This window comes from Planococcus citri, chromosome 2 (assembly GCF_950023065.1).
Source record: "Planococcus citri chromosome 2, ihPlaCitr1.1, whole genome shotgun sequence".
Classification (NCBI taxonomy): Eukaryota; Metazoa; Arthropoda; class Insecta; order Hemiptera; family Pseudococcidae; genus Planococcus; species Planococcus citri.
In genome coordinates this window covers 76,107,614-76,126,593 of record NC_088678.1, presented here as the reverse complement: position 1 = coordinate 76,126,593, position 18,980 = coordinate 76,107,614, and the positions used below count along the sequence as shown (strand labels likewise).

Below are 18,980 nucleotides of genomic sequence, written 5' to 3'. Positions count from 1 at the left end.
ACTTATATTTTTTTATAGCATTTCATGTGATTTTTTTGTGGGGGGGTGTATGATTTGATCAAATTAATGTGAAAAAGTGGATTCAATTGATCAAATTTTGTTGATGTATGTACACATTTTTTTTCTGATATGATGCGTATAAATTTTTAATATGATTCGATCAAATTTGATATAAAAAATTTCATCATACCTACCTATTGATCAAACTTTGAAAATATTTGATTCAATTTCATCAACTTGGCCAAATTCAATGTGAAAATAATGTGATTTGATGTGAGTAGATGATATTTTTTTGTTATGATTCGAACAAATTTACCTGATTTGGATATTTCCGTCTTATGATTCGCTCAAATTTGATGCAAAATTAAGTGATTAAATTTCATCAAATTAAGATCAGATATAATAATTTGAAAATATTTGATTTTTTGTGTATTTTTTATTTATTTATTTATTTATTTATTTATTAAGAGCCATTTACAGCAACTTAGGCTAGGGGCCCTATATTAAGACAAACTTATGATTAGGGTATATACATATCTAGAAATAAAGTCACAATCAGTACAAAAAAATGGGCTACCTGGGTTTTTAAATTTTAAATTTTTTTATCTAATTTAGTAGAGTAAAGAAATTTAATGACATTGTCTATATGAGTGGGGTCATCAGAAAGGAGGACTTGAAGTTGATTGGAATTTAGAAGTCTGGAGCGTTCATTTTGGTAGGAAGGACAGTCTATTAGTAGATGAGCAATGTTTAAAGGGATGTTGCATTCTGGGCACGAAGGGGGAGGCTGTTTGAGGAATATGAATTGGTGAGTAAGAAGAGAGTGACCAGTTCTGAGTCTGGTGAGAAGAACTTCAGATCTACGCTGAAGTTGTTCAGAAGTTTTCCACAAAGATGTAGTGTTTTTTATTCTTTTTAGTTTATTTGAGCTAGGGATTAGAGACCATGAAAATTGAAACACTTCATGCATTAAAGTTTTTGAATGGAGCTTTAGGTCTGATAGAGGGATTGGAATGTTGGCAAGGGGGAGGTGCAGGTGTGCTTGCTTAGCTATTTTATCAGCCAACTCATTACCATGAATCTGGGAGTGTGAAGGTATCCAGCCTAGTATGGGTGTGCTATTTTGGAAGAGTTGCAGGAGTTCAATAATTTCAAGTGATATAGGATGTGAATATTTTGACCTATAGTTTTTTATTGATAAAAGAGCTGATAGTGAGTCAGTAAAAACTGTAACTTTATTTAATGAAAAATCAAGGGAATATGTTATTGCAGATTTAATTGCATATAATTCAGCAGTGAGAATGGTGCAAAGGGAGGGGAGAGCAATGGGAATAGAGATATCGTCATGAATGATAGCACATCCAGTGAATTGTTTAGTTTTTGAGCCATCCGTATATATGTGACTGTATTCTTTATACTTGTCAAGAAGAAGAAGAAAATGTCTTTTAAGTATGATGGGGTTGGTGAGATTTTTATTAAATTCTGTCAAAGATAGGTCAATGATAGGGTTAAAAGATTGCCAAGGTGGGGTAGGGTTTACTAGCAAATGGTGTATTTTGATGTTATTTTCTTCTACTTGTTGTAGAAAAGATTGGAATTTTACAGATAGTGAATGCATAGGAATCATATATTCCAACTTCAAGTTGAAATCTGGGTTTGATTTTATGTTCAAGTATGTTGATGTAGAAATGTACTGTCTACGTATGTCAAGTGGACATTCAGAAGCATCATTGAGGAGACTTACTGTGGGGGTAGTTCTAAATGCTCCAATGGAAATCCGTACAGCTGTATTTTGGATAGTGTTTAGCCTGCTAAGGCGATTTTCAGGAGCATAGGTATAGATAGAGCATCCATAATCTAAAACTGGTCTGATGAGTGTGCGGTATAGTTTGAGTAAGGTATGACGATCAGAGCCATAAGAGGTGTGTGAAAGTTTCTTAAGTAGGTTCATTTTTTTGAAGCATTTAGATCGGATTTCTTCTATATGAGAGGACCAGGAGAGATTATTGTCAAAGTTAATACCTAAGTATTTGATAGTGTTGAGGGTTGGAATTTGAGTATTGTTGAAGTGTATGTTTAGTTCATGAGTACAATTATTTCGTTTGCAAATATGTAGGGCAGCTGATTTGGAATGAGAAAATTTTAAACCATTTTGTTGTGACCATGATAGCAGCTGGTCTGTGGCTTGTTATAGTAGAGATTCGCCAAGTTCTATGTCATTACAAGATAGAGAAATGTTGAGGTCATCAGCAAATAAAGCTTTTTTGATTGGAGAGGGAATTGCTTCAGTGAGGTCATTAATTCCTACAATGAATAGAGTTGGGCTTAACACAGCACCCTGAGGAACTCCATTGACAAGAGAGTATTCATCAGAGATTTCACTTGAGATTTTAACTCTGAAGTGTCTATCTTTTAAAAAGTTGGCTATAAAGTGCAGTAAGTTACCTTGGATGTTCCATGAGTGTAAAGTTTTAATAATTTTAAACTTCCAAATAGTATCAAAGGCATGACTAATGTCATAGAAAACTGATAGGAAATGAGTTTTATTCTTTCTAGACTTGTTGATTTCAGAGTTAATGAAGGCTAACTGATGAAAAGTTGATCTAGAGGAGCGGAAACCACATTGAGATGGGGATAGTTTTTTGGTTGATTCAAGGATCCATAAAAGGCGCCTGTTTATAATTCTTTCAAATAGTTTACAGAGGTTGGAAGTTAGAGAGATTGGGCGATAGCTGTTGATATCAAATGGGTTTTTATCTGGTTTCAAGAGAGGTAGAACTATTGCAGTTTTCCAGCAATTTGGAAAAGAATGAGATGTCCACATTTGATTGAAAATTTCCAATAGTAAGAGGGTCACATTTTCTGGTGCATTTTTGATGAATTGTAAGTGAATTAAATCAGCACCTGGGGCCGAGTTTCTAGCTGAAGAAAGAGCTGTGTTAAATTCTTCAATGCTAATGGGGGAATTATAAGGTTCATTTGTAGCATCATCAATATGAAGAGTAGGTTCATTGTTTAGTTTAAAATTGAGGAAGTTCTGGTCAAGAGCTTCATCACTAGAGGTTTTAGCAAACATCTGGGCAAAAGCATTAGCAATGGTGTTGGGATCATAGATAGTGCAATTGTCTACTTTAATACATTTTGGAGAGGGGTTGAAATTTTTGGAGCCAAGTTTTTTAATAGCTGACCATAGTTTACTAATTGGAGTTTTATAATTAATATTTGAGATAAAATTCCTCCAGGAGGATTTCTTTGCTTGCTTTATAATGTATTGAGCCTTAGCTCTTAGTCTGCGGTAGTTAATGAGGTTGGTTTCAGAAGGATAATTTTTCAATAGTTTCAAGGCTTTCCTACGATTTCGAATGGCTAAGGCACATTCTTCAGTCCACCAGGGGACACTTTTTCGTTTGAATGGATGGATTTTTGGAATTGAAAGTTCAGCAAAGTGTAGAATATATTTGCAAAAATTGTCAATAATAATATTTATGTCTTGACTGAGGTCAATATTAGGGAAATTTAGGCATAGCTCTTTGAAAGCTGACCAGTTTGCTTTCTTAAAATCCCATTTAGAAGATGGGTTTTCATTGTGGTTGTTTGGAAGTGAAGAATCACTATATTGAATGAGTTGTGGTACATGATCACTGCCTGACAGATCATCATTATAAAATACTTGAAGAGAGTCACACAGAGATGAGGAGCCTAGAATCATGTCAATTGTAGACCAAGAATTATGAGATGGGCTGAAATGAGTAGGCTGGTCAATATTAAAAAGGGCTATGTTATCTTTATCCAGGATTTGTTCTAATATTTTACCTTTACTATTTAAAAATATGTTTTTTTCAAACTTTGATGCATTTTTTTTTTCATATGACTCAATCAAAAGTTAAAATACCTGATCTGAATATTCTCTTCATGATGATCCCAAATTTGTTGTGAAATTGTGTGATTAAATTTCACTAGTTTGACCAAATTCAATACTTATTTGATGTGTTTTAAATTTTTTTTCCATATGATTTGGTGAGAAAAAAAATGTATCACACTTCGATACGAAAATATTGATTAAATCTCATCGAATCGATCAAATTTTGATGTACCTACCTAAGTATTTGATTTTATGTAACGTTATGAGATCATAACTGAGGCAGATTTAAAAAAAAAAAATCGATTAAACGAATAATTGAAAAATTTTTATTTGAGAACCGTTTTCAATGAACCATGATTAGATAAATATGAAGAGAAGTACATTTGAAAAATAATTCACTGATAGGTATGTATTTGATGCTTCACGTACAATGTTGATTAGGTATAAAATTCCAAACACATGTTTTTATGCCTTTGATAACCCTACATGTAGTTACTCATTATTTTATTATCAATATTATCACATATTACGCATTCATCTTCCGCAAAGGATTTTTACAGTAATTTTTTGTTTCTAGTTCGTAAATTTGTGTTTGCTATAAATGTAAAATGTACCTACCTATGTAACTTACATGATAATTTATTTTATAAGTTCTCAAAAAAAAAAAAAAAGTCCGAACAAACCTGATACATACTTGGTTTGTTTGGATTTAAGCATTTATAAATTAGGTTGATGGGAATGAGAGAGGGAAGAATGTATTCAGAATTGGACGCAGATCGAAACCTCTGCCCACACCATCGCTTCACGATACCATCCTTATTTTTTGGATTGCTCTGCTTCGATTATTCCATTCCCCCGAATATTTGGCCCCAGAGATTAAGAGATAACCTACAAATTCACATTTTTAGGTTTTAATAGAAATCATTTCAAACTTCAGAAGTGGCCGAACTAGTCGTATTTCCACTAACCCTCCGCGCGATGACATCTTTTCGAGAATAAATTGAGTTGAAACGACCGAACAAAGATTCGAAAGTTTTTTTAAATTGCTGACTCATAAGGTAATACACGACGAAAGTGACTGACGTATTAATTAAAGCTACCGTATCTAATATTCGTCCCAAATTATCGTAACATTCGTAGTATTTGCTATGTCTGTAGATTGCGTTCAATAAACCGAGTATTCCTAGAGGAGCTTCGGCTATTAAAAATAGTCCCAGGACTGCTAACAGGATTTTCGTGGATCGGTCCACTTTTTGCTTCCTTTTGATATTTTCCGGTGTTTTTTGGAGAACTGAAGATGAAGTGAGTTTGTGGTGGCGTTTCTTCGATATCAACAACGTGACTATCAGTCTGGAACAAAAATTGGAAATTTACTTAAGTACCTATATACATGTACAATATTAGGTAGTTTGGGACTTGGAAGTCAGCCTGAGTAATTAATCATCTTAAGTAGTTTTATTGTAGGTAATTAACACTTAGGTAGGTATGTCATGCTCTAAAGCACAGCATTAATTCTATTTCCCTTTTTCGGACACTTTTGACAGTTCGTCAGAAAAAAATTTCCGCATTTTTGTGACAAAATTGAAAAAGAAACGAGATGAGCAATATTTGAGATACAGAAAAAAAAATTGGCCAGGAATAAAATTTTTAGTACCAATATATTTTTGGATTGAAATAAACAAATCCAAAGGATGAGATAAACAAGTTTATGATGAGCAAAAATGCAAAGATTTTGAAAATTGCAGAAATTTTGTTTTGGAATTCGATGGGAAAAATAAGACGTTTGCTTCTCGTTTCAATGGTAGATACTAAAATTTCCACCAAATTTCTAAAATTCTGAATTAAATAGGTACATACCCACGCTTACATATTTGCCTTGTGGATTCAGAGGTTTTTCAAAATTAATTTTTGATTCTACAGTTCTTTATGGCGATGGAAATATAAAACTAAATTTTGAAAAGAAACAATTCGATAAAATCATGAGCTTCTATATTGAATCTGAGCTCATTAAAAAAGCAAGTGACAGGGAAATTTCCAAGTTTGATTTTGAAAAATAGACTGAAGTCGGCTTGCTTTTTCATACAATTTTGGCAAAAAAGCATGACTTTCTGACAAGTTCAATACAACAAAATCAGGCAAATAACACAACTTCCAACATTACGTTTTCTGTAAATATTTTTATCAAGAGGGTAAAACGAGAGGGAGTGGTCAGTTTACAATTTTGATAACGTTTCAAGTTTTCTATTTTCAGAGGGTCATTCCATGTCAATTCGACCAAAAAAAAATGCGATTTTGGAAGTCATGACTTTCGATTTCGCTCATTTTTTTTTACAATATCTACCCACCCAGTAAGTAAGACACCCGCAATCTGTTTGGTCCCAGCCCCCTCAGGGGGCGGGTGGGGGCTTCCATTATTTTTACATTGTTTCGAGGTACTCAACTTCAGCAGCGCATTCCTTCAAAACTATGGTAGTTTCATCAAAACTGATTTCACAGATCGAAAGGGTATTGAATTTTGAACTTCTTAAGCATTTTGAAATTTTCAAAAGTTGAACTTTCAAATTGAATGTTCAAATTTCAAAATGGCGCTGTAAGTGGGAGCTACCATTTAAAATTCTGAAAAAATTTCCATAGATGTACCTTTTGATGCTTTTTTGAAATATTTAAGTTTCAAGATAGGATCTCTTGATGGTAAGGGAGCACCCCCACCCCCAATTTTGGGCAAAACTTTCGAAAAAAAATCAGGGGCATGCGATATATCGAATTGCATGTTTTTGGTAACGCTAAACACGAATATGACGTTAGATTTTTGATTGGGCTCCATCTACGGCCTCCATCACCTCCCCAAATGGGGTAAAAGTTCAAAATAGAGTTTTTTTCGTGCGACATATCAAAATAGTATGTTTTTGGTGACGCTGAACACGGATATTTTTTCATGTATTTAATGCTTTTACTGTTAAAAAGAAAACATCTAAAGCATAATTGACGTCAGATTTTTGGTTGGACCCCATTCACGGCCTCTAACAATTTTTTTTGACTTTTAACAATTGGGAGAGGTTCTGGGAGCCATGGGTGAGGTCCATTTGAAATACTAACAAGGCTATATTCGTGTTCAGCGATATCGAAAACATACTACATATTTCATGTGTCACACGATTGAAACAACTGTTTTTTTAGGTCCCCCCCTTGGGGAGGTGTTGGGGGCCATGGATGGGTCTAATCGAAATTCTGACGTCATATTCGTCTTCAGCGTCACCAAAAACGTACTATTTGATGCGTCGCACGAAAAAAACTCTGTTTTGAACTTTTACCCCATTTGGGGAGGTGCTGGGGGCCGTGGATGGGGTCCAACCAAAAATCTATTGTCATATTCGTGTTCAGCGTTACCAAAAACATGCCATCCGATGTATCACATGCCCCAGATTTTTTTCGATAGTTTTGCCCAAAATTGAGGGAGGGGGTGCTCCCCCTCCATCAAGAGATCGCATCTCGAAGCTTAAATATTTCAAAAAAGAATCAAAAGGTATATCTATGGAAATTTTTTCAGAATTTTAAAAGGTAGCTCCCACTTTACAGCGCCATTTTGAAATTTGAACATTCAATTTGAAAGTTCAACTTTCAACTTTTGAAAATTTCAAAATGCTTAAAAAGTTCAAAATTCAATACCCTTTTGAACTGTGAAATCAGTTTTGATCAAAGTATCATAGTTTTGGAGGAATGCGCTGCTGAAGTTGAGTACCTCGAGACAATGTGATAATAATGGAAGCCCCCCACCCACCCCCTGAGGGGGCTGAGACCAAACTGATTGCGGGTTTCTTACTCACTGCGTGGGTAGATATTGTAAAAAAAATTTGAGCGAAATCGAAAGACATGACCCAAAAACGTTGGTCGAATTGACATTGAATGACCCCAGAATGACTTTCAAAAAATAGAAAAAATTAGAAAAAAAAGTTAACAAATGAAAATTTTCAAGTTTGATTTTTAAAAAAATGAATAAATAGTAGGACATTTCCATTTTCCTCGCAATTTTGGCAAAAAAGTATGTTTTTCTAAAAACTTGAGTAAAAAAGCAGGAAAAAACAGTTCTGTGTGAATATTTCAAGCAAAGGGGGGAGGTGAGGAAGAGACCTGATTCCAAATTTGGTTAAGTTGGAATTTCTCCACTTTTGGGAAGACTTTGAAAAACTGAAGAAAAATTTGAAAACGTGATTGAAAAATTTTTAAGTTTGGTTTCAAAAAATGGAAAAAAGCTGGAATTTTTCCATTTTTGGAAAGATTTTGAAAAATTGAAGAAAAATCTAAAAACTTGAAAAAAAAGCAAATGATTGAAAAGATTTCAAGTTTGGTTTTAAAAAATGGAAAAAAGCTGGAATCTTTCTGGAAATTTTGGTTAAAAGGTAACCTTTATAAGAAAAGCCTGAAAAAGATAATTCTCTGTGAATATTTCAAGCGATGGGGGGGGGGAGTGGGGGGAGAGAGCTGCTTGTAATTTGATTGAGTTGGAATTTTTCCAGTTTTGGAAGGACTTTGATAAACTGAAGAAAAATTTCAAAACATGAAAAAAAAATAAATGATTGAAAAATTTTCAAAGGTGGTTTTGAAAATGGAAAAAAGCTGGGATTTTTCCAGCATATTTTTCAGAAAAGCAGAACTTTCTGGCAACTTTATAACAAAAAAAAAAAACAGGAAAGTAATAGAATAGGATTTCCAACAGTAGATATACTTACATATTTTTTGTAAATATTTTAATCAAAGGGGAAAGAGGAGGGGCCTGATTACAATATGATCGAGTTGAAATTTTTTCATTTCAAGTGATACTACAAAAACAATATCAAAAATGTCAAAAAAGCGAAAAATTGAAAAATTTTGAAGTTTGATTTTGAAAAATGGACAAAATTGTGTTATTTTCTAGAAAACATTCAACCGTGAATTTTAATTAAATACTTATTTCAATCAAGAGGGTAATGAGGAAGAGTCTGGATTACAATTTGATCCAGTTAAAGTTTTCCTTTTACAGAGAGATCTTGGAAAAATGACAAAAAATTAAAGTTTTGAAAAGAAAGGTAATAAATAAAAAGATTTTAGGTTTTGTTTCAAATTATGGATGAAAACTTGACGTACCTATTCTTGCAATTTTGGCCAAAAGTAGGTAGGAATTTGTGACAACTTTGGCAAAAAAAAAAAATAATAGGATAATGGCGAAACTTGTAATAATACAGTATTATCTTAAAATATTTCAAATATGTGAGGGAGGGGAGGGGACTAGATGGAGTAAAAATTTTATTTTTTCAGGGAGATCTGCAAAAAGTTATTTTTTTTACCTACCAAAAAATCCAAGGTTGAAAAAGAAAACCAGCCATATAAATGAAATATTTCGAAGCTTGATTTTAAAAAAAGGACTAAAGTATGACTCTTTTTGATGCAATTTTGGCAATTAGAAGGTCATTTTTGAGTTTTGAATTTAACAAAAAAAAATGCCTTCAAAAGGAGACAATTATTTTATTTTCAAATATTTCAAGTCAAATGCGGAAGCTGGGTTGAAATTTCACGTGAAAATTCTGAGCGAAAAATGAATTTAATAGGAAAATTTTGAAGTTAGATTGAAAATGGCGGGAAAAAGCAGAACTTTTTTTTGCAGTTTTGAAAAAAATGAAAATTTTTGCTCTGCATTAGGTATAGCGAGAATTTTTTGCAAATTTTGGCCAGAAAAAAAACCAGGATTTTCTGGCAATCTTGGGAAGAAAAAAGAGAGCAGGAATTCTTCGCAGGACATTTCCTTCAAATACTTCGACGAACGGATAAGGTCCCAGATGTATTAAAATTTTATCGGTACAAAATTTCTACATTTTAAAAAAAAAACTCCACTACTGAAAAAAAAAATCTCAAAATACTTTTTCATTTTTCTGGCTGTTTTTGAAAACAAAAATATTGACTTGATTTTTAATTCAGATTTCGCCAAAATTGTCAGAAATTCCTGTTTTTTTCAACTACTTCCAATCAAACTTTTAAATTGTGTTTTGATTAAAGTTTGAGCTGGGTTAGTTCCAATTTTGTCGAAATTCTCAAATTTTTTTACTGAGCTGAAAATAAGTGAATGAAATATCTACTGTGTTTTGGGGCGTTAATTTTTTTTTTGTGATACTCAGCAAAATTAAGAAGGAGAAAAATACATAATCGTGTTTAATTTCGATAGCTTACTCACCTATAACTCACAAAAGCCAGCACCAACGACGGCATCAATTTCAGCAACACTCCGTGAATAACGAAAGTCAACGAATACATCACTGGATTATCTCTGAACACGACCAAATACACCGTCTGCCCATTTTCAATCTCCTCCTCGATAGTTTGCGAAGAAAACAAAGGTATACAGAGTACAGTACACAGCACGTACCCAGTCGCCACCAAATTCCTCGTGGCTTTCATATTACACCACTGAACTTCCTTCAAAGGATGCACCACAGCTATATACCTCCACACAGCCAACATAATCGTAAGCCATATCGATATAGCATGCAACAGTACCGAAAGATCGTTACAGAGTAACGAAAAAAGCACCATTTTATAAGGCAACGCTTCATCTTTTTTACGAATATACTGTTGCCACGAAAATGGTACATAAGCTAGTAAAACCAGCAAGTCAATGAAAGATAAATGCGTGAAAATCGTACTAGCTGGAGAGATCATGTTTTTCCTCGTGTAAACCAATACGTTAAAGAGGTTGAAAACTGCGCCAATAATGCATATCGGGATATCCGCGTATCCGCTGATGTTCTCCGAGTAAAATGTACCGATGCTGAGGAATCCCTGAAGGCAGAGAGCAGACGTGTCTTCGGTTTCGTTTGACATCTTGAAGGCTTCAAATTGTCATTTTCGAGGTGGAAATATCGTTGAAAATGATGCACTCGCGAACTCGATCATTTGATAAAATTCTGTCTGATTTTCAAAGTTCACCGGCACTAAATAAACAAGATTTAAAAGTTATACTTCGTCAAAATGGAATAAATCCAAACTGAAATATTTTAACTAATTTATAGGTATATTTTCAAGTACACAATCCGCGTAAAATTTTATTAAACGAGCTTTCGAACGTTTCGGTCAATTTACGAACTCGCAACTGTTTTCACGATGGAGTTTTTTTTCTTAATGCTCTGATTAAATTTCGATAATGATAATTTTAATGTTTTTTATCTCCTGCCCCTTCTATGAAGTGTAATTTATAAGTGCGTTTTCGCTTTTATCGTCCGATCGTTCTAATTTTATTCACATTGACTAATTTCATTTTGCACTGATTCATGCATTCGCGACTGCGAATTTCCGGTATTTTTTTTCCCCAAAGAGGGTTATATTTTTACCATTATGCTTTTTACGTATCAATTTTTGTAGTTGCACGTGTAAGGTTATTTTTTTACGATGTGTTTTGGATTTCGTCATTCTCAAATTTAAAAAAAAAAATGGCGATAAGAGTCGTATGGAAGTGTCTATCTTTCGATAGATGATTAATTAAAGGTGCCTGGCCGATAAAATACACATTTTCCGCGAATTTTTTAATTTTAAATTTATAATTAATGCATTATACTTCATTGGTAGGTACTTACAGGTAGGTAGGTGTCTATAGGAAGCTGATTTAGATCTCAATTCGTTGCCTCAGCTCACGTGCACTTTCTTAAAAAAATCATTAGAAATATTTTTCAGTCCTAAAATCACTTTTTTAATTACCTAAGTAAACTTTTAAAAATACGAAAAACACAAGAAAAACGACGCGCGTGGCACTGAATAAGTTTACTTCCCGAATACCAATTACGTAAAAAAAAAAAATTGTTATTATTCGCGCCGTATAATACGCCCCTCTACATTATTAAATGACAGGATTAGGATAGGTTCTCAAATTACATAGCGTTTAATTAGAATAAAAAATTGATATAGGTGAGGTAGGTACCTTGTCTATGTCCACTATGTTTTGAAGTACGACTTAAATTGCTTCAATTAAAGTAGACCTGCGAATAACACACGTCGAGGAAGCATGTGAGAATAATATATATTTTTTTACCATACTTCAACATCAACAAACTACAGAGTGTACCAGCTAAAATTGCCAAACGTTTCATAAATCAATCGACAGTATAATTGTATAGATCTGCTCGTGGGATAAACTGGTTGAACTTGGAGTTGATTTGCAATAAGGTAATAGAAATTGGAAAATTATCGGTAGGTAACCTGAGAAAGATGTGCCATTATAGTGGATTTATTCGATTTAATTAGCGCAATTTTTGTTTCGCCGAATTGTGTATGTATAGTGAAAGGGGGGTCCTTATTAACATACTGTAACAGTGTAACATATACTAAGGTGCTTTGATCCGACTTCTTCATATAGGCAGTAATGTGTAGGTTGGGTTTATAGTTCTCTTGTAATAATTCGAATATTAAAAAAATATGTTTGATTTGAATTTAGGTTTTTTTTTATTCGTGTATTATGTCGTTGATTTTTTTTTCAGAATTGTAATACATAATATAATTCAGTATCATATTCGTAAATTATGATAATGTTTTCACTACTGTTTCTACTCATGCGACCACATTAAATAATGGCCAGCTATTGTAGTTTAACCACCCACCGATTTTTATTATTGTACTTGGTAGAATTTTTTTTCGTAATTTTATTGCTCGAAATTTACCAAAACTACAACATAATAGGTATGAGTGAAATGAACGTGGGAATGAATTTTGTATTTTGAAGACCTATTTCGAGAGGAGCGTATGGGTACAAGTCCCTAAATACATATTTGAAAGCAGCAAATATTCCACTCAAATTGAACCGAAAGTTATACGAGTAAATCGCTGCAGACAGTTACATTCCCCTCCAATTTCTCTCTTTTGTGTAGAATTATTAGGCACTCAAGCGTGACCCTGAACTATATCAAAATCAATTAAAACATCGCGAGTAATTTCACGAATTTTGACGGAAATGTTTTTGAGGAATTTTTGAAGAATTTTGAGCACTGAATATTGAGTCATTATTTGTAAGATTTCTGAAATGGTGTCATGCGACGTATCAACTTGGGTTAAAATTTCGCGAGAAATTCAAATATTTTGACGAAAATCGTGTTGGACATTTTTGAAAAAGTTAAGGTTCAAAATTGTGGTCGGGATTTTCGTGTTGCCTGAAAAATGTATCAAATAATGTTAATGATCTAAGTATAAAAATTGGTTTAAATGTTCAAAAATATATTCGTCAAAATGTTTGATTTATTTTTTACAAAAGAGCTTAATTTCAGGATAAGATGATGAAATTGGCGTTTTCTCCAATTTTGACGAAAATTGCTCATAATGTTAGTATGAATGTAAAACCATCCCAAAAAGTTTTCCAAGTCGACCGCCCCTCCCCCCCAACCCATGAAATCTGTCCATACGTGCTGAAAATTCAAAATTCCCGTTCCCCGTAGAGGGTGGTCCAAAGATTTTGAAACTTTCACAAAAAAATAGTTATTAGGCTGGTGCGTGTGTGAAATTTGTTTCATAAAAATTTTCATGTTGGGAGTTTGTTTAGGGGGAAGGGGGCTGTAAATTTGAAAATTTCGTAAAAAACGGGGAAATTGAAAATTGTGGGGGAGGGCTGGCCCTCTTTTGACCACTTCCCATCGGATCCTTCCTATGAGGCTTGGTGAAAATTTCCCATTTTTGAAATTTCCGTTTTGGGGTGTTTGTGCATCAAGCCAAATTTCATGTTGCTTGAAATTTCATTTTTTTTTTCAAAAATTTGACCTTGAAAGTTCAGACAGAGCTAAAAATGACAAATAGGCACCTTTTTTGCAAGATTTTTATTTTTTGAGCATGTTTCGTCGATTTTTGAGTTTCACAAATTTTGAAATTTTCAATTCCCCCCCAAAAAAAAACTCCCTCCCAACACAAACATTTTTTGAAAATTATTTTTTATGAAAATTTTAAAATGTTCGAACCATTTCCTCCAGAGAAAGGGGATTTTGAATTTTGAGCAAGTATGGGCTTATTTTGAGGGGGGGGGGGGTTGACTTGTAAAAATTTTTTGGATGGTTTTACATCCAAAGTAACATTTTGGGTGAGTTTTGTCAAAATTTGAGAAAGTGTCGATTTCACCACTTTATTCTGTTAGGCTCTTATTCAACCCATTATACCATTACCTATCTCGTTTGAACTTTTCAAAAATCACAAAAATCGTGACAAAATTACAGGTTTAAAATTAAAAAATTGGATGAGAATTTATAAATCTATGTAAGTGCATGATGGGAGGAGAGTAGAGAAGAATCTTGAGCCCAAAAAATTAAAAATGATAATTTTTAAGATATGTATTTGGAAAAGTGTGATGAGATATTTCAAAATTGGTCGAGAGAGTACTCCTAATAGGTAAAGTAAGTAAAATTTCCCTGTTCTCGGATTTTTTAAATTTTTATAAAACGCTGTTGGGTACCCTTTTAAGAAAATGTTGAAGCCAAAAAATGAGGAAACGAATGGTCTTGAAAAACCACCGCGATGGGGTCAATGACCTTGATGAACTGGACAGGCGGACATACGACCTTGGGATGCAAGACAGGTATGCGTCAGTGACCACAAGAGATCAGATCAGCAGACAAATGACCTTGAGATACCGAACAGGTATAGGTCAGTGACCTTGAGAGGTCAGTCGGACAAACAGACTGACGACCTTGGGACGTCAAATATGCATAGGTGAGTGACATCAAGGGGTTAGACAGAAAAAGGAATGACCTTGGCATGTCAGAAATGTATAGGGCAGTGACTTCAAGAGGTCAGACAAGCAGACAGTTGACCTTAGAATGTCAGATAGGTGTAGGTCAGTGACCTCCAGATGTCATGTGGGCATATGTATGTCAGACATATATAGGTCAGTGTCCTCAAGAGGGCAGCCATATAGCTGGATGACGTTGGGATGTCAAATAAATATAGGTCAGTAACCCTGAAAGGTCAGTCAGTCAGTCAGTCAGACAGACAGACGGACGATCTTGGGACTTGAAAAAGGTATAGGTGAGTGACCTCAATGGGTCACACAGGCAGGCAAATGACCTTGGGATGTCAGACAGGCATATAGACGACCTTGAGATGTCAGACACACATGGTTCAGTGACCTCAAGTGATCAGACATATAGATAGATGACTTCAGGATGTCAGACAAATGTAGGTCAGTGACCCCGAGAGGTCAGTCAGTCCCTCAGTCAGTCAGTCAGACAGACAGACAGACAGACAGACAGACAGACAGACAGACAGACAGACGTATAATCTTGGGACGTCAAAAAGTATGGGTGAGTGACCTTAATGAGTCAGATGAGCAGACGGATGACCTTAGAATGTCAGCCAGGTGTAGGTCAGTGACTTCAAAAGGTCAGACATTCAGACGGTTGACCTTGAAATGCCATATATGTATAGGTTTTCAAAAACCTTCAGAGGTCATACAGGGATACAGACGACCTTGGGATGCCAGACACGTGTAGGCCAGTGACTGCAGACGGTCAGACATGCAGATGGATGACCTAGGAATGTCAGAAAGTATAGGTCAGTGACCCTGCGAGGTGAGTCATGTCAGTCAGTCAGTCAGTCAGATATACGGACAGACGCAGACAGATGGACGATCTTGGGACGTCAAATAGGTATAGGTGAGTGACCTCAATGGGTCACACAGTCGGACAAATGACCTTGGGATGTCAGAGATGTATAGTTCAGTAACCTTACATTGACGGGTCAATCACCTTAAGAATCAGACAGACAGACAGACGTACGACCTTGATGCAGGGATGCCAGGCTGGTATAGGTATCAATAGGTATCAGTGACCTCAAGAGGTCAGATATATGCAGACAAACATCGTTGGGCAGCAACATTGACGGGTCAATGACCTCAAGAGTCAGACAAGGACAAGGAAAGACCAGTAGATTAGGGACCTTGTTGAGAGTCAAGACAGACGGCAGACAGACGATCTCGTGATGTCAGACAAGTCAATTGGCCGAAAACTTGGTCCAGATGATCACACCAGCCCAGACCTGATCAGTTTAAATTTTGGTTTGATGGCTCACGTGATTACTGATTACAGGCACATCTGACTGGAGGTGGACGTCAGACTGAAGAAAATCTCAAGCTGAACCCCTGGTTCAAGTAATGATCGTGTCTGATCAAGAATTAAATCAACTTGACTGAAAAGTATCCATGATTTTAAAAATTTCCCGTGCAGAGGAGACCTTACACTCATTTTTTGAGCATTTTTTATAATTTTCGAGATTTCTGAAAATATGTTGGGTGACCTATCAGTAAGGGTTGAAATTTCCCAGATACCTAATTCAAATATTTCGGTCATTATCACTTTTTAAAAATTTTTCCAAACAAAAAATTCTTAAAATGAAACCAAAGCCTAGAAACTATCGCCGGCGAACCTGGACCTGCCTCGTGTGGATGTGGCACTATCTTGAGATAAATTACGGTAATTGTTGAGCAGAGATTTGAACGTGATTCTGAACTTTTTACTCATCGTGTAATATACTATAAATGTGAGGAATAAATTAAAGGCGTTCAAGGTATTTAGAATTATTATCAAGCCCCTGTAACAATCAAAATAGTTTGCCCTGCGGTCAATTGTGATTATCACTTGAACTATTCCCAAGGGAATTTTGGTGATTAAAAATAATCCTACGACTGTCAATAATATGCTGATTGATCGATCCGTTTGTTGATTTGTGTTGCGGCTCATTTTGTTATTTTGGATATTGAACGATTCTGTGGTCGGATGTTCCGAATGCTTGTGTGATTCCAGTAAGACAAAAATCAATCTGAAAAAATAAATGAATACAATTATAAATGATTATTTATACAATCAATACTAACAGCATTCTCATTAATTTTGATAGCTTACTTCAAGCTAAATATTAATAGCACTACTGAAGGCACTAATTGGTACAACACTCCGTTGACTATGAGTGAAATCTCATAAATGATGGATTCTTTCTTATACGTAGGTGTATAAGTGAGTGTTTGATTATCACCGGATGCTTTATTAACATCGATATGACGTGTTATATACATCGGTATGCTGAGCAATACGCATATAATGTAACCAGCTATCACTACATTGCGAGTAGTTTTCATATTACACCATTGACGTTCCTTCAACGGATATGCAATTGCAATGTACCTCCATACAGCCAACTGTATCGTAAAAAATGATGATACGAAGTGAGCGGTGATTGTGAAATCATAAGTTCGTATGAATATTACTGCTTTTAGGTAAGTTCGTTCTGCATCAGCATAACTGCCGCTGTAATGGGGTATCAGCCATGCATATGGTAAACCTCCTACCAGCAATGCTATATCTGCCAAGGTCAAGTGAATGAATATCAGGTTCACTGGTGATCTCATCGTTTGCCTTGTAAATACTAATAAATTGAATATGTTGAAAATCGCCCCAATGATGTATATCGGTACATTCAGATAAACACTAATATTGTTTGTGTAATAGACTCCAAATTGCAGTCTTGAGTCTTCACAAGTCGATTCTTTTGTGAATGTCATTTCCATTTTTCACTTAGTCTCCGATAATGAACGGTTTTCAATTGCAGAGTTCCAGTTGTATTAGTAAGTAGGTATTAATCTTACTTCTGTACCCAGGTTTTTGTAGGTATTTTTCTGCAAGCAGTCGCTGTTTATCGATCATGATTGTCATAATAATCGGACACAAAAACTTCATCGGTAGGTGTAAACTCGCGCAAATCAACGAAAATTTCAAGCTTGGTACACGAAATGAACTATTTGCGTCAATATTTTTCAGAGTAAAGGAATTCTGTGTTTTTGTGAAAATAGCGAACTTTTGAAGTTAAAAAAGTGAAACACACCATATTATACGACTTGTAGGCTCGTAAAAATTGTCGTATTTACACCATTTACGGTATGTATTGTTACATTTCGAGAATTAAATATAGAAATTGTTATCTTGCGCGTAAAGATACACGCATCACGATATGAGTTAATTGCACGCAAACGTGTGTATCAAAAAAGCTCGCGAAGAGATGAATAATTTATCGACTCGACTTAAAATTTGGCTAGGTCAACTGATAACGAACATGTGTTTCTATAATACTCAAGCAGAAAATACTCATTGTCCTTCGAACAGGTGCAGTGTACAGGTAGTGCTATATGAATATTCATTGATGAATAAAAAATTGTTCAGTATTTGTCTTCTTTTCTTCTGATGTAGGTATGTAGAATTATAAGTAATTTGAAAAATGTGGTCCATTTATAATAACGTTTTGTCTGTAAAGTACCCGATATCATGGCTCTGGGTCAGTTTGGAAGGGCTGCATTCTTTCCTCAAAGGTTGAAAATGACTCAAAAATTCACTTTTTTGGGCACTGGAAAGGGGTCAAACGGGGTTAGAAGGTTGTAACTTGCAAATGACACTTCAGATACATCCTCCCACTGTACTGTGAAAATTTAAATCCTCCAGGTCAATTTAGAGGAGCTGCAGGCTTCCCTAAAAGTCGAAATAAAACACGTAAAATTACCCAAAAATTTGAAAAATCTACTATTTAGAATCTGGAGAGCAGTCAACTCAGGTTGGAAGTTTGAAACTTGCAAAAAGTATTCAAGTAGCACCCCCCTCCATTAAATTTGGTCGCCCTATGTCAATTTTATAGGAACAGAGTCAAAATTGGGGGTTAATGGGGTACCATAACACAAATTATGCACCTTAAAGGGATTGGGGATGACCTAAGAAGCTAATACTACATATCAAATTTTTTTGAGCATTTTTGAAGAATTTAAGCTCGAAAGTGAGTGTAAATTTTTAAAATTTTTGAGAAGGTATAATTTGATATTGTATTAAAATTGGTTGAAATTTCGCTAGAAATTCAAGTACTCTCGTATATACTTACCTAATTCGACAAAAATGTTTTCGAGCATTTTCGAAGAAATTCAAGCCCAAAATGGGGGTTATGCGTTTTTTGAAAAATGTTTCACAAGATCTATTGTGATGAGCTGGAATGCCTCCACTACGTATAGTAGTGCATATTGTACTTACCACGTTACCTAGTTATTCTTAAAATAACTAGGTATCGTAGATATTAAAATATTACCAGTTTCCCGCGAAAA

At 34.8% G+C, this 18,980-nt stretch overlaps 1 protein-coding gene across 2 annotated transcripts; it reads right to left on the bottom strand.

Annotated features, from left to right (window-relative positions):
• Window positions 1-4,165: 4,165 nt before the first annotated feature.
• On the bottom strand, window positions 4,166-17,949 carry LOC135837769 (G-protein coupled receptor dmsr-1-like). 2 transcript variants are annotated; one of them, XM_065353154.1, is made up of 4 exons: window positions 16,750-17,924; window positions 11,461-16,666; window positions 10,065-10,821; window positions 4,166-5,212 (listed from the first exon to the last, which is right to left on the bottom strand). In XM_065353154.1, exons 3-4 carry the CDS (start codon window positions 10,709-10,711, stop codon window positions 4,789-4,791), a joined length of 1,071 nt encoding a protein of 356 aa, XP_065209226.1. In that variant the 5' UTR covers window positions 10,712-10,821; window positions 11,461-16,666; window positions 16,750-17,924; the 3' UTR covers window positions 4,166-4,788. The 2 variants fall into 2 exon arrangements, with proteins under 2 accessions (XP_065209226.1, XP_065209225.1); XM_065353153.1 differs by lacking the exons at window positions 4,166-5,212; window positions 10,065-10,821 and having other exon boundaries at window positions 11,462-16,666; window positions 16,750-17,949.
• Window positions 17,950-18,980: the final 1,031 nt, after the last annotated feature.

Excerpts from the sequence above, each read along its gene's own strand:
- LOC135837769 (XM_065353153.1), bottom strand. The coding sequence starts at position 17,411 with ATGGAAATGACATTCACAAAAGAATCGACTTGTGAAGACTCAAGACTG. Across the intron at positions 16,667-16,749 it reads CTATTAATATTTAGCTTGAA|ATTGATTTTTGTCTTACTGG; the intron begins GTAAGCTATCAA and ends TTATTTTTTCAG.